Source organism: Aspergillus fumigatus, chromosome 7 (genome assembly GCF_000002655.1).
Source record: "Aspergillus fumigatus Af293 chromosome 7, whole genome shotgun sequence".
Taxonomy (NCBI): Eukaryota; Fungi; Ascomycota; class Eurotiomycetes; order Eurotiales; family Aspergillaceae; genus Aspergillus; species Aspergillus fumigatus.
Window position 1 is genome coordinate 549,867 of NC_007200.1, and position 14,361 is coordinate 564,227.

General features: G+C 52.4%; 5 protein-coding genes across 5 annotated transcripts; 4 read left to right on the forward strand and 1 right to left on the reverse strand.

Annotated features, from left to right (window-relative positions):
* The first annotated feature begins 440 nt into the window (after nucleotides 1-440).
* Nucleotides 441-4,939, forward strand: AFUA_7G02060 (uncharacterized protein). Its single transcript, XM_741633.2, has 3 exons — nucleotides 441-1,088; nucleotides 1,168-3,501; nucleotides 3,567-4,939. The coding sequence occupies exons 1-3, from the start codon at nucleotides 730-732 to the stop codon at nucleotides 4,666-4,668; spliced, it is 3,795 nt and encodes a 1,264-aa protein (XP_746726.1). The 5' UTR covers nucleotides 441-729; the 3' UTR covers nucleotides 4,669-4,939.
* A 744-nt stretch (nucleotides 4,940-5,683) lies between these two features.
* nfr1 (putative AIF-like mitochondrial oxidoreductase (Nfrl)) lies at nucleotides 5,684-7,475 on the forward strand (the record flags this gene model as incomplete). The annotated part of the gene is made up of 3 exons (XM_741632.1): nucleotides 5,684-5,906; nucleotides 5,965-6,154; nucleotides 6,212-7,475. 3 exons carry the CDS (start codon nucleotides 5,684-5,686, stop codon nucleotides 7,473-7,475), a joined length of 1,677 nt encoding a protein of 558 aa, XP_746725.1.
* A 308-nt stretch (nucleotides 7,476-7,783) lies between these two features.
* AFUA_7G02080 (DNA-directed RNA polymerase I subunit RPA43) lies at nucleotides 7,784-9,070 on the reverse strand (the record flags this gene model as incomplete). Its single annotated transcript, XM_741631.1, has 1 exon — nucleotides 7,784-9,070. The coding sequence occupies one exon, from the start codon at nucleotides 9,068-9,070 to the stop codon at nucleotides 7,784-7,786; it is 1,287 nt and encodes a 428-aa protein (XP_746724.1).
* Nucleotides 9,071-9,333: 263 nt separating this feature from the next.
* Nucleotides 9,334-10,555, forward strand: AFUA_7G02090 (J domain-containing protein; the record flags this gene model as incomplete). The annotated part of the gene is made up of 2 exons (XM_741630.1): nucleotides 9,334-9,459; nucleotides 9,482-10,555. The coding sequence occupies 2 exons, from the start codon at nucleotides 9,334-9,336 to the stop codon at nucleotides 10,553-10,555; spliced, it is 1,200 nt and encodes a 399-aa protein (XP_746723.1).
* A 1,488-nt stretch (nucleotides 10,556-12,043) lies between these two features.
* On the forward strand, nucleotides 12,044-14,285 carry AFUA_7G02100 (uncharacterized protein). Its single transcript, XM_741629.2, has 2 exons — nucleotides 12,044-13,039; nucleotides 13,105-14,285. The coding sequence occupies exons 1-2, from the start codon at nucleotides 12,627-12,629 to the stop codon at nucleotides 13,487-13,489; spliced, it is 798 nt and encodes a 265-aa protein (XP_746722.2). The 5' UTR covers nucleotides 12,044-12,626; the 3' UTR covers nucleotides 13,490-14,285.
* The last annotated feature ends 76 nt before the right edge of the window (nucleotides 14,286-14,361 follow it).

Below are 14,361 nucleotides of genomic sequence, written 5' to 3' on the forward strand. Positions count from 1 at the left end.
TTTGGCCTCCCTAGAGCCAGAATGCCCTTTGTTAAAACTCTACATAATCTTTGATACCCGCCCATATTGCCTCAGGTGCATGATTCTTCTACAATAGTTGTTTATAATTCACCGCTATTGGTAATAAAAGATAACCTCGAGACACAGATACACCTCATGCACTCTACGTGCATTGTGGCAAAGGGGCCTTCACACGGCGAAGTCGATATTTGCTTCACTCAAACAATTGTTGCGTCAAATGTCTCCCTTTGCAAGCTTATAGCAAGTATAAAATAGGGAATCTAGTCTCTTATTTCGGTATTCTTTGAGAGTAATAAGAAATATGTTCGTGGGATGATTGCCTCAGGCGTCTTCGGACCAAAAAGGATTAGCGGCAAAGCCTCAAGAAAGAGCTGTCTCCACGAGCTGTCAAGCAAGCTCTCCATGTTGTTTTCAGCTGTGTCGTCTTGACCTTTCTCCAGTAATCGCATCTTCTTTTCGCAGATACCAGCATGTTTGTCGCCTTTACTTTCCACTTTCTTCTGTGACTGCAACCGGCTTCTTTACGCCGCTTGTGCTCTACCTATCGCAATAAATTTTCGCGTCACCGACTCTTACCGCTGGCGATTGCATGGCATCATCTTCCTGAGTAAAGGATAGCACGAATTAGTGGCGCTCCCAAATGATATATCTCTAGACAGGTCAACATCCCTCTATCTTTAGGAGCTGAAGGTGTCCAAGTGCCCTACGATGCGTCTCCATCTTATCATTCAGCGTCACGGTCTACCCGTGACGCGCATTCTTTGGACAACGTCACCGCCGTCAATGTACGGTCAAGCGACACCTAGCTCTTCCGTAATTCCTGCTGCGTCTTCCGCTATTGCATCAGCGCGGACGCCGAATGCGCTATACTCCAATGGTGGATATACCATCGCGCAGCTGCTGGAGGATGTCAATGAGGTGGTCCCGTTAGAAACGGAGCCGGCGATTTTTGACAGCGAATCGAGCGGTCAATGGGGCCTGGAGGACTATGCCGTTGAAGTGGGTGGCTCTGAGTGTCTGCATTTCATGGAGGTCGATGGGCTTCTCAGGGATGGGGATGAAGTAGTGTAAGTTGATAGATCCGGCATCACCCTGCTGCTTGTGCGCGCCGACTGGTATGTCTTGATACTGATTCTGAATCTTCAGCATCCGTGCCCTTCAAATCGCAGATCTCAGAGCGAGACGGCTCTCCGGCCGCCACCAGATTTCAAGTGACGGCAAACATCTTATTGATGGGGTTCCCTTTGGTCGACCTTTCCTCAAACGGCAGACGTCCTCCAGACCGGCGATTGCGATTCCACCAAGGAAGAAACGGCGCACTATGCTTGCGACTTGGGACGGTGTTGTGGATGATGGTGATGATGAGGTGCAATGGACTCTTCCTGGGCGAGTAAGCTCAATGAAGGAGCTATCGAGACTCAAGGCTCATGACGATGATGGCATCCACGATGAATATACGGATTATCATCATGACGACGATTATGAAGACTACCATGAGAGTCAAGATGAATCTGGGGACGGGACAGTCATCCGTCATTCCCTCGGTGAGGGAGAGGAGGACGAAGCTTCGGAGAGCGACGCGGACGATTCAGACTTCGAGGCCGAAGACTTGGCGGAAGAACTGGAGGCTCTTAAGGAAGACCGGGAGACCGTGGGCTTGTCTTCAGCGGAAGTGCTAGAAGAAAAGCCCACCGGGCCTGGAGGCTATCCCCTGCGGACCAGGGCCAGTATCTTACGCAATGCTTCCGGGCACCACGCTGACCATCAAGCTGCGACCAAAAGTCCATCTGAAGCAGGTTCATCGCGACGAGACTCCAAAGCCGTGCGGTTCAAGGAGGCCCAGCGGCAGACGTCACCTTGTCCCTCTCAGAGTGAGAGCGATTCTCACTTGAGCCAGGCTGAGCAGGTTTCTGAGGGCTCGCCCTCCATATACAAGAGCTTCAGCAGCAGTTCCTCGAGTGACACCGACAATTCGACATCGGATGAGGAAGACTCGACTTCTCCTTCCGAGACAACAACCTCTGCGTCGGAGGTCTCGTCGTCTGAGTCCGAGGCAGAAGATGCAGAATCTGAAGATGAGGATTCATCCTCTGAGTCAGACAAATCCTCAACATCCGAATCAGAAGACGAGTCCCTTCCCACTCCCGCACCGAACAGACAACTACAGCCCAAGATGAACCCTCCAGGGCACGGTTCCCTCAGGACTAAGAAGAGCAATCAACGCAACAAATTGCGACGGAGGCTCTCGAAGCTCAAGGAGCTTGGCGCTCTGCCTGCCGAAGCCGACTTTGCAGCCCTCCGAGAATGGGAAGCTAAGAATGGGGTATGGTACGAGCCACCTGAGCACAAGGCGAATGAGAAGCGCCGAACCAACGAAGAGGAACAGGCGGAGTTTGAAGCAAAAAGACAAAAGTTGCTCCATGCTCTGGCAACAGGCGGAGTAGACGTCGACGCCATCATGGAGAAAGAGAATGAGCCCCCCGAAACAAAGACGACGAACGGGTCAGCGGAGGAGGATGCGGAGTGCAATGGGGCGGTTGTGGAATCTGCTAACAAACGACGTACTCTGGATGTCGCAAGCTCCAGACGGTTGCTTTTTGGGTCTCTAGGAGTGCGAGCCCCACGGTCCAAGGAAGATGAAGAGATCACTCGAAAGAAACTCGCGGGAAAAGTCAACAACTCCCGGATCAAGGTGTCAGAAGAGCAAGCCCCCACGGAGGGGAGCGATAGTGAAGCGGAAGAAAACTGGCAGGAGAAACTGGTCCTCAAAGCTACTGAATGTGTTTTTGATGACATCGAGCTTTCTACACCTCCTTTCCCGTTTGAACAACGCTGGGATGCCGAGGCTCATCAAATCATAAAGAAGCGCAAAGGCTGGGGGCGCAAGAGGAAGAGAAGACAGCAACTGCACGTCTTCGAGGCAGACGAGTACGAAGATTACGCGGAGGAATCTAATAAACATTATACCGAAGAAGACATGCAGCTCAATTACGATGATCCAGAGCAGCAGCCGAGCACCGAGCCCACGAATGGAGTCGAGTCGGCAGGCGAAGAGCCATCAGAAAACACGGAGGACGATCTTCCTCCTCTACCAGCAGATCTGAGCTCTGTCCCGGATCTGACGGAAGGCGATTTGAAGCAAGGATCCGTGATCGCTTTCAAGCAGCTTGTTGTGTCCAAGGAGACGAACTGGCAACCTACCGTGTCCGATTATCTTGTGGCGAGGATAGACGACGTTTTCGAAGACAACGTACTCAAGCTGCAGCTTGCCAAGCGCGATCGGCGACAAGTCGAGCAACCCGACAAGGATGACGAAGAAGATGGCACACGAGGATATGACAAGTTCGAAATGCCCGGCATGGACGACGATCAAGCCGAAGACGACGGCTTCCGAGAGATATCATTCGCCAATCTGTTTGATGCGAAGCTCGTTCAAGCTGCGGATGTGGCAGACGTTGGGGTGGTCGACAAAGTCAGCAAGTCAGTACATTGATCCTCTTTCACTACTCGAGCTGTCTGGCGTTCATGCGCTCACCCAAAACAAGCTCTCCCGCAGCTGAGGGCTCCTGCCTTCAGAACTTCAAGACGGCCGACGAGGATGACACGATGGGTGAGGTCGAGGCAGCCAATGACAGCAATAGGAACTCTCCCCAACCGTCTGCCAGTTCGCATGCTCGTGAGGATCTCGAAACGGCTGCAGACGAAGCCGTCGAGGCAGTCGATCATACCGCGAAAGGGACCAGAGGTAGCAGTCCCGAAGACGACGCCAGTCCTGTGATACAATCACCACAATTCGTTGGATTTCACTCTCCTCAAGCGGAGACGGAGCCATCGCTCCCAGAGCCGGGCCCTGAGCAGGAGACTCGCGAAGTCACCTCTGCTACTACTCGGAATGCAGACGGGGGCGATGATAATGGAGGACAATCCAGTTTCCTTCCACAACCCACAGAGGCGCCCTCAACCCCTCAGTCTACTGTTCGTCCCAACGCCTCCAATGACGCCCCTTCGGCGACGAGTTCGGACGACGACCTGCAATTGCTCAGCAGCCCGGACAATTACGTTAATTTCAACCATATGCTTGAACAGCTTTTCCAGGGCAAGCGGCCCACTCCGGGCTCCCCGGGTCCGAAAGAGAGTCCGAAAATGCCCGGGTCGCGGGCATCATCGTCTTCTAGTTCTTTTGTGCCTAACCCGTTCTACGAAATCGACAAAGCCCAAGAAGAGCGCCTGCGACGACGCTCGGAGAAAGCCAAGGGCGATGCTGTCACAGCAGAAGACGGATCAGCGGCGGACTCTGCGCCGCCAAAGTTGCAACCGTCCACTCCCATATCCCGCAAGACCCCTACAAGCGCGCAGCCGCAGAGGTCTCCTACACCTCAAGACCGATCCTCGATGAGTTCAATCCAAGAAAGCAACTGGCTGATCCGGCATGACCAGGCGTCTGGCACTCAGCCGCCCACGGCTTCGCAGCTCTCGAATATCGTCGATCTGACTCAGTCCAGTCCGCCCGTTTCACCTGGCGGAAGCGACGAGGACTATGCCAAATCACATCGACTGCCGCGAGGCTCTGGGTGGGTGCAGAAGAATGTTCCGAGCACGCGGAGGCGCACCAGGCTTTCTTCATCCGGAGTCAGAGGCAGACGATGAACGACATGCGTCGAAACACCCAGCCAGAAACATGAAGGGTGAAAGAAGGATCCGTAAATACCTGATTGCTGTGAATATATATTGTTTTAATATCCATCGGTTCCTATGCTAGGCGCTGAAGGAGTTGAGGTGTACATAATGTCTTTTGGTTGTACCTATTCTACCACTTTCATCGATATCTAACTTGCTCAATCTCATGATCCTCTGCAGCACTTGCTCAGTACCTTAGTACGTGCTCTCCCCATCTTCTTTCTCGGCTTCGTGGGGTAGCGGAATTGGCATGGACGACCCAAAGCCACTAGGGGAGCGGATATAGAACGTTTCCTTCCCACTTTTCGTAACCGATTGACCTTGGGGCTATTGGTGGGATTTTTCGGTAGAACCGCAACTGATATCATATTCCTACCACATTATTCACCCTTCCCCTCCCCTTTCCCTTCCCCACGAATATAGGTAGGATCAATGATGATATAAGGGGGATGACAATATGAGTGCTGTGATTGGTCAGAGCCATCATCTGTCACGACGTCATCGTCTATCACTCCCGACAAGAGACAAGCAGCAACAATGATGTATTCTGCATGGATGGGCTATCGACGCCATATATTTAGTCTCTGGCAAGTAGAAGAAGGGCATGAATGATTCCCACATATATGTCCCACCGAACCTAATGAATATCCCCGAACAATAATAGTACTCTCGTCCGACTCGGGCTTGATCCATCGTTCGTCCAACAGGACTCCGTATGCATTTACCCCTCCCCCGCGGGTCACGCATCTGCTGTAATTTATCTAGGCTCCAAGTTCCTCCTTCTCTATCCTCTTCTACTCATTCATCCTCATCCTCATCCTTTTCTTCCAATCGCGCCGGCCGCTGTGCCTGTGGTTGTCGCAATTCCGCCTCGTGCTCCTGCTCCTGCTGTGTTCATCCATCCTCTCTGTCCCCCTTAACCAAAGCTACCAGATCATTGACTACCACTACTTCGCGCGCACTATTCCGCACATCACCATCCAGAATGGCGCAGGAATACAAACTCAAGGACATCTCGTCCCTAGCGGACATCAAGAACATGGACAAGGTCGAGTCCGAGGTTGAGGGCGTGGAGGGTGGGAAGGTCCTGGTGCTGCGTTTCAATGGCCAGGTGCATGCGATGAGCCCCAAATGTACTCATTACGGGGCTCCCCTGAAGCTGGGCGTCGTTGCGCCTGATGGTCGAATCACCTGTCCGTGGCATGGCGGTATGTCGGTCCTAGTAAGGGAGTGGGCTGTGTACATGCTGATCATCGTTTCTGGTAGCCTGTTTCAATATTGGGAGCGGTGATGTGGAAGATGCGCCTGCTCCCAACGCATTGAACAAGTTCGAGCTTGTGGAGAAGAACGGTGCGGTCTATATCAAGGGCGAGGAGGCTGCGATCAAATCTGGACAGAGGGATCCGGTCTTTAAATGCAGCCCTTCCACTGGGGAGAAGGTGGTCGTGGTTGGCGGGTAAGGTTTATTTCTCAAGCGACAAGGTCTACACCGCTAACGAGTCGGGCTCTATAGTGGAAGCGGAACGCTCGGGCTCATTCAGGCCCTCCGTGAACTGAAGTATAAGGGAGGGGTCACCATTATCTCCAAAGAACCAAATCTCATCATTGACAGGACAAAGTTGTCCAAGGCACTCATTCCCGATGCCGAGAAGATCCAGTGGCGCCCTAAGGAGTGGTACGAGGCCGCTTCCATCGAGACCATCTTTGATGAAGTGACCTCCGTCGATTTCAGCAGCAAGTCCGTCTCCACCAAGTCCGGCAAGTCCATCCCGTACACCAAGTTGGTTCTTGCTACCGGTGGCGTGCCGCGTACACTGCCCATGAAAGGCTTCAATGACCTTGGAAACATCTTCCTGCTGCGCTTCGTGACCGATGTGCAGAACATCCTCAAGGCGGTTGGCGACAAGAACAAGAAGATTGTCATTGTGGGGAGCTCGTTCATCGGTATGGAAGTTGGCAACGCCCTCTCCAAGGAGAACGAGGTGACCATCGTCGGCCAAGAAGAAGCCCCCATGGAGCGCATCATGGGCGTCGAAGTCGGCCGCATCTTCCAGCGCAACCTGGAGAAGAACGGCGTCAAGTTCAAGATGGCCACCGGCGTCGAAAAGGCAACCCCGTCAACGGCCGATCCCACCAAAGTCGGCGCCGTCCACCTCAAAGACGGCACTGTGCTGCCGGCGGATCTGGTCATCCTGGGCGTAGGCGTCCGCCCCGCCACCGATTTCCTGCGAGACAACCCAGCAGTCCAGCTCGAGAAGGACGGCTCCCTCAAGACGGACGAGTACTTTGCCGTCCCCGGCCTGAACAATGACGTCTTCGCCATCGGCGACATCGCCACGTACCCATATCGCGGACCCGGCGCAGACCCGGTCAACGGCACCGCCACCCGCATCGAGCACTGGAACGTCGCACAGAATGCAGGCCGCGGCGTCGGCCGCGCGATTGTCCACGCCCTCAACACCGGCTCGCTGCAGTCCCTGCGCCCCAAGGCGTTCATCCCCATCTTCTGGTCCGCCTTGGGTGCGCAGCTGCGCTACTGCGGGAATGCCCCCACTGGCTGGGATGCACTGGTACTCAAGGGCGAGCCGGACAATGCCAAGTTCGCCGCGTACTACTGCAAGGGCGAGACCGTGGTGGCGGTCGCGACGATGGGCATGGATCCCATTATGTCCAAGTGCGCCGAGTTGATGCGGCGGGGCAACATGCCATCCAAGTCGCAGATTGAGGGTGGGGTGGATGTGTTGGCGGTTGACGTGCCGCAGGAGGTGACGATGTAATCCATGATCACGCAGTGCGTGCACATGGCGGGTTCCTTGACTCCGACATAAATAGCCAGGCGCTTCAAGATTGTGTATTGTGTAGCTCATCCAAGCCATCTATCAAGTTCCGGTGCCAGTACGGCTCAGGACGTGGTTTTGGGGGAAGGGCTTTTCTGTATTTCACTAGCAGGTACCATGACAACGCTGAATGAATTTTGATTTCTCCCTTCTAACGCCAAAACAAGCATTCAATATATAACAGGGAAAAGACGTCGTGCGTCTATGGTACATGACAAAAACTAGTTAGTTATCATCGTTCATGTGGATCATTTCTCCTCCTTTTTCTTCTTTGATTTCGAGGCCTTGGATTTCTTCTCCTTTTCCGGTTTGCGCTCCTTCTTCTTGCTCGGTGTTTCTTCCAAGGCTCCCGTATCTGCATCGGCAGTGCTAGGAGCAGCTGAGGACAAACCTGCTAATGCGCCAGACATAGTGCTCGAGGGTTCCCACTGGCCCTGTGGCCGAGGGGTCATAGAAGAGTAATTCCCATTGCGCTCGTCGTCGAGGACTCGGGCTTCCTCTTCGGGCGACAGCATTGTGCCCTCGATACTGAGGAAGCCACGTTCGCGATCAGAACCGGGAATGACGTCGATATCGACGACTCTGAACCGGACAGTCCCGCGGACACGGTGGCCCGAGACGGACTGGAAGTAGCCCTCGGCGGCGGACTTGTCGTCGTCGTCGTCGTCGGCTGCGGGGCCATTGTTAGGGTCCATGGTTTCGGAAAAGGGGTTGGCGTCGGAGGCGAGCGAGATGGGCTTGAAGTGCTCCTTTTCCGGGTCGAAGTGGGACGAGGGTTCCGAGTCGTCTTCATCTTCGGTCGAGGAGAAGACCTTCTTCTTTGGCTTTCCGCTGCTGTTGAATCCGTTTCCCTCTTCTTCTTCGCCGGGTGGGACCCATTTCCAGTCCGAGGGGAGTCTCTTGCGCTCGATTCCGACAGAGAACAGGTTCAGGACGACGGCACCCAGGAAGCCCTCGGACTGGACGTTGACCCAGCCCTCGAGTATCTGGCCGCGCTGCGGGCGGAAGACTAGGAATGTAGCTGTCAGGTAGACGTACAGGACGCCGTACTCGTCTGCCGACTTTGCAAGCGTCAACGGCTGCGGGTTGTCTTGGGGATCAGACGACGGGGAAGACGCGCTCGGCGGTTCGCTCGATATCGAGGCGTTGGAGTAGGCCAGGATTACACCCTGTAAAGGCGAATAGTATGTGAGGAGGAGAGGCGAGAGGTGCTCTGCCAGCAGAGAGGCCAGCGCATGGGTGGGTGAGATGGAGATGGGCGATAGCGGAAGGTAAAGAGTGGCGGTGGTCAGAACATACGGCGAGCCGGATGGTAATGGTGCGTTCCCAGACGACTTTTGCTTGCTCTTCTCTTTGCTCTTGGAGGACTTTTTACTTGTCGTCTCGTGGACTGTTGTCTCGGCGATCAGGTTGGAGTCGTGCTTCCGCTTCTTCTTCGAGGAATGGTCCTTGTGCTTGTGTTTGCGCTTCCGCTCAGGCTCGGCCACTGCTGCAGGCGCAGGGCTCGAGTCTACATCCATTGCATCGACAGTCATTGTGCAATGGGAACGCCCCAAGTCCAATCTATCGGAGTGTTGAAGATCGACTTGGCGGAGGTCGAGAACTTTTTTTTCGCTTTTCTAACTTTCTTCCCCATAGGGGAGAATTTGGTAGGCGGTGGATGAGGCGGTGAAGATGATGACAGCGAACCATATTGCAAGTGCAGCGCCAGAGTAAACATCGCCGTCCAGCTTTCTAGTGTCGTCGCATAGTTGAATCCGGCGCTTTATTGCTTGATGGAGACAGTGTGTCTGTAGTCATGTCGTCCCTGTTGTCCTTTGTTGGGTGGGCTGTGCTTCCAAATGTAGGTACCTCCGCGCAGATGATTGAGCGCATGTCAACCTCTTATCGTCATACTCTTGTTAACACTATTGCGTCGCTTGCAGTATGTGACTTCGATACTCCAGAATGTCTACTACGGAATTACAATCCGCGCCGGGGAGCCACGACCCCAGCCACCATCACCGCGGTATGCTCGGCACCGCCGTCGCATCTTCATCCTAGTCGTCACGAGCTATCTCCTGTACACACTCTACGAAACATTTCATCAGGTCCAGGTTACCGGCGATTTCTACCGCGCTCTCGGTGTCTCTCCCCTGGCCGACGAGAGGACTATCAAGTCGAGATTTCGGCGGCTTGCTGCTCAACATCACCCGGACAAGCGCGGCTACGGGGATGGTGACCCATCCGATGATTACTTTGTGTATCTGAAGCTGGCACAGGATACGTTATTGGACCCTGCAAAGCGATTCGCATACGACCGGTTTGGCCCAGATATACTGTCCTGGGGTGATCGGAAGACAATGCAGGACTTTCTGTTTGCTGGGCTGCAGCGATCAGTACCGCAGTATGTGGTTGGATTAGTGACTATCATTATTCTGAATTTTACTTATTGGTCAAATTGGGGTCGCTATGTAAGCCATCAACCAAGGTCTTTCCTGAAGCAATGGGATCAGTCTACTAACTTGAATCAGTGGCGCTTCTTCACCTTTGCTGCGCTCATCACGCTCGAAGCAGCCCTGATCACTCGCCCTAAAGCGCTTTTCATGCCTGGATTCTATATCCCACCGGCCATCCGAAGCTTGCTGGGAATCTCTCCCACTTTCTACCTCTTACCGTTCCAGATCCTGACTCTTGCGCAGCGCGCTTCGGTCACTCTACATATATTCATCTCCCAGCTGACGCCGCCAGAAGTGAGCAAGGGATCTTCATCTGCGCCAGGCGAGCGTATCCATCCACAGACGATGCAACGGCTCGCGCAGCTGGCTCAACTCTCCCGGGCTACGGACGGCGAGGCTACACGGCTTCTTCAGCTGGGTCTTGCTCCCTTCCGAGGAGACCGGGAAGGGATTGCAACCTTGCGAAAGGGAATGAAGGAGGGTCTTGTGCTGAGCAGTGTGAGAGCTAGTCCAGAAGTTCAGCAGGCTATCGCGCAGGTAATGGAGCGCAAGAAGCCGGAAAAGAATAGCAAGGCTGATTGAATCCGGCCGCTCGCACGTTATACACCTGTCATTTGCATTGATACCACAGTTGAATATATTTTGGCAGCTTTTTGCGCATGGAGATAATTGAATATATACATTGGACCTGTAGACCTGTTGACTAAACAACCTCAGTTCCGAGAAATTATCATCACCATATCCGACTAATTACCATAGGCCACTCCAAAAATCATTCTACGTTAGTGACAGGTGAGTTGGAAACACCCGATACACTGGACGGCTCACGAAGCCGCTTGTGCATCTCACCAATTTCCATGGATTCAAGGAAATTTCTCATTTCCCGAGGCTGGGCGGTTTAGTCACTTAGTCTCTGAGCTGGGATTGCGCAATTACGATTACGGATGCGAATGGAAATTTCGTTTTGCCCTCAAGTGGATTTTCTTTCTGCGATCGTGGATTCGTTCCGAATGTGGCGAGCCGGTCGGGGGCGCTGATTTTCTGGTTCTCGAGCAGTCTCGTTCTTGCGCGTCTTGGCTACAGAAGTAAGATTGTATGGAGATGGTCTGTGGGACTGGAATGATGATGATGATCCTGTTTTTCATTGATGGAACTGCTTGATCCATTAATCTGGTAGTGATCCAGGCCAGACACTGTGAAACACTCAATGACAATTGATGCATCAGTTGAATGAATGGTGTTGTCTTGTCAAGTGATGGTAATGGTGGTGGTGGTGACCCTTTACGGAGTAGCATGATGATGATGATTGTGGTCCATCCACTATGAGCCTTTACCTTGTAAAAGTCAATACAGCCATAGGACCATCACAGTCCACAATCGACGGAGATTCTTGTGGATATTGGATGGAATCGGGCGAGACGGAAGCTGTGGAATTCAGAATTTAGTCTAGATACCCGGGTTGATGCGGGATAGATACCAATCCATAGAGAATTGCACTATTTCGAGTAGCACCATTTGGAAGTAATAGCACACTAGTCTCTGGAGTTGTCGGCGAATATAGAAATGAATATAAGAAACGAATCTAGTACTTGCATTCAATGAGATCCTGGTCATGGGGAGGGGTTACTAGGCGCAGCCCTTGAGCAGGATCTATTACGAAGTACTTTAGGGTGAATACTAGATCATCTCCGGACGCGTACGGCGAGGAGGGACCTAGGTAGACGGAGTAACTCGATGACCGTTGACAATGAAGAAAGTCAATGACAGAGACCAGTGTCAATGGGTCATCTATAAGGCAAATAAGCGTTCCAATTGAGTCCATAGCAATAGGAATTTATGATACACAAATGAAGGCATTCTACTACCTTATACTGAAAGCACGCCTCGCTATGAGGCCAAGTACCTAAGGTAGTATGTGTATTACTGGTCATAGAGTGATGTGTACGGTACTGTCATTTACAGAAATCTGGGACTCATTCTCTGCGTAATTGATTGGTACTAGACGCGTACCAGGGTAATAATACCACGCTCGAACGCCGGTCTGACATTCCCATACTCTCTCCCATCCATCGGCCTCTTCACCCTGACAATCGACCTGACTCTGACCGCACCGAACGAAAGTCTGGCTGAGTTCCCCTAAAGTAGACGAGTGAAGAAGAAAAACACACACACAAACCAACCAACAATGAAACCACCACACAGCGCCTCGACATCCCCATCCCTTTCTTCCATCCCCCGTCCATCCTTCCTTATTATTCCTCCCTAACCCTCCTCTTCCTCTCTTTCTCTACTTCCCCAAATATCATCACCACCACAACCACCACTACCGCCTCCTCGGACTATGTCACCTCTGCTTCACCCTTGCTACCGACCTCAGCCCTGCCAGACTTTTGCCTCGCCCTGACCAAGTGTCGCCCTCCGCTTTCGAACGTCTTGGAACCAACTAGCTCAGCCCAACCTACGCAATTTGTCCATCTGACACTCACATCACGATCACATTTACATCCTAATCATCCTGCGTCACACATTTAATCGGCACTGCTACTTTTGCTCTTGACGGGTATAGCCACAGCCTTTGTCAAGAGTAAAAGTAAAAGAAAAGAAAAATCACTGTTTTACCTCCCAAGAGAAAGGCAAACATCTCTCTATTCAGATGAAATCAATGGCGGCTGCTACATCCACCACAAACGGCCGTTCCAACCGGTCTGCGGCCCCCAAGGCAATCGTCATCCTCAGGTTGTCGCCGGAACTGCTCAGTCGGTTTGCTAGTCCGGATGTGAAAGAAAAAGCGACCAAGAAAAATAGCACCAGCGCGAGTCCACCCGTCAAGGAGAAAGAGCCCTCATCTCCTGCCTCGTCCTCTGCAGACCTTCCCGTCCCACCATCGTCCGTCGACAATGCTTCAGATGCCGCATCTACTCCTGCTCCTGGGACATCCGCCGCAGATACCCCTCGTCGCAACGGTTTACCGGCTCCCAAGTCGGGAACCAAGCGAAGCGCTGGCCAAGCGACCGAATCTTTCTCTAGACCAAGGGGAAAGCCTGGCCCGAAGAAGAAGCCCAGACTGTACGTCCTTGTTCCCTCGCCGTCCCTCTGTCTTTTACCACCTTGCTAACTCTGGCATTCTACAGTGACGATGGTACTGCCGATTCTGTCAAAGTAACCTCCTCCCGGTTGGGACCCAAAGCCAACATGGGTGCCATCAACGCCGGTCTTCGCGCCTTGGATCGATCTGGAACCCCTTGTCGCAAATGGGAACGGAAGGCCCTCCAGCTGAAGAGCTTCACTGGTGTTCAGTGGCAATTGCCATCATGGCGGGCTCCTCGACCACAAAAGATCGAGACAAACGACGAGGTGAAAGAAGCCACTCTCGATACCGGTGATAGCGACAGCAAGGCCAACCAGAGTGCTAGCGGTGCGCCCAGCGAGAAAAGCAACTCCGGTGATACGGAGCTGACTCCGGTCCCTCCTAATATTACCGAAGCATCTTCACCAGCAATTGCTATGACGGCATAGTTTCGTCCAGCTGAAGTTTGCTATGTCCCTCCATTCACCCTTTACTCTTCTTGTACAATATTAGTCTGGTTACGCCTTTTTTCTTTCATTTTGACATCTTCAAGCGTGTGGTTTTGTGTCTTGAAGGCCGGTTTTCTCGGCGTTGGCGTTTTATGTCTTTCACACTTCGTTGCTGGTTTTTTCCGTTCTCGTCGTAATGCCCACTATTGCGGCACAGCAAACTATTTTTTGCTGCATGTCACAGGTGTGCTCTCGATTTTTCATTTCGTGTGATAGTCTTGCATGATTAATCTTTGTCTATGTATCACTAGGGTTTCCAAAGGAGGATATTAGGATATGGCCCTTTTGCACTGCAAATGTCGGGTATACAGGAGTCCGTCCGATGATTGAGTGTTTTGAGTATGTTGGACATGGGCAATCCCATGCATTAGAGAAAAAAGAAAAGAAAATCATTTCAACTTGTCATGCTTTCTATATGTTGAAGATTTCGAGGATAATTTAATCTGCCGTCCTCTCTCATTCAGCCACTTCATCAATGGATATCGCCCGTCGCTGCCAGCACTGTTCCTTCCCATAGGACTCAATGTTTTGACTGGATGTGCGTACAGTATCGAAATAGCACACCCATCTGGCCTTCCAAAGGGTCCTATTCTGGTATCGCTGGCTATTTGAAACAAACTGGCAGGAAATTGTCCGACAGAGGGGCAGCGACTGTCAGATCGGCTCCTAGAATCAGCCAGGATTGTCATTAACGAGGGGCTCTATGGCTGGTGCTTATTACTTATGTTTCCCGTACATAATTGGAATGGAATGACTGATCCGGATGTGCTTAGTACCATGAGTGGTATGATGTGGACTGTTCATGTCGGCGA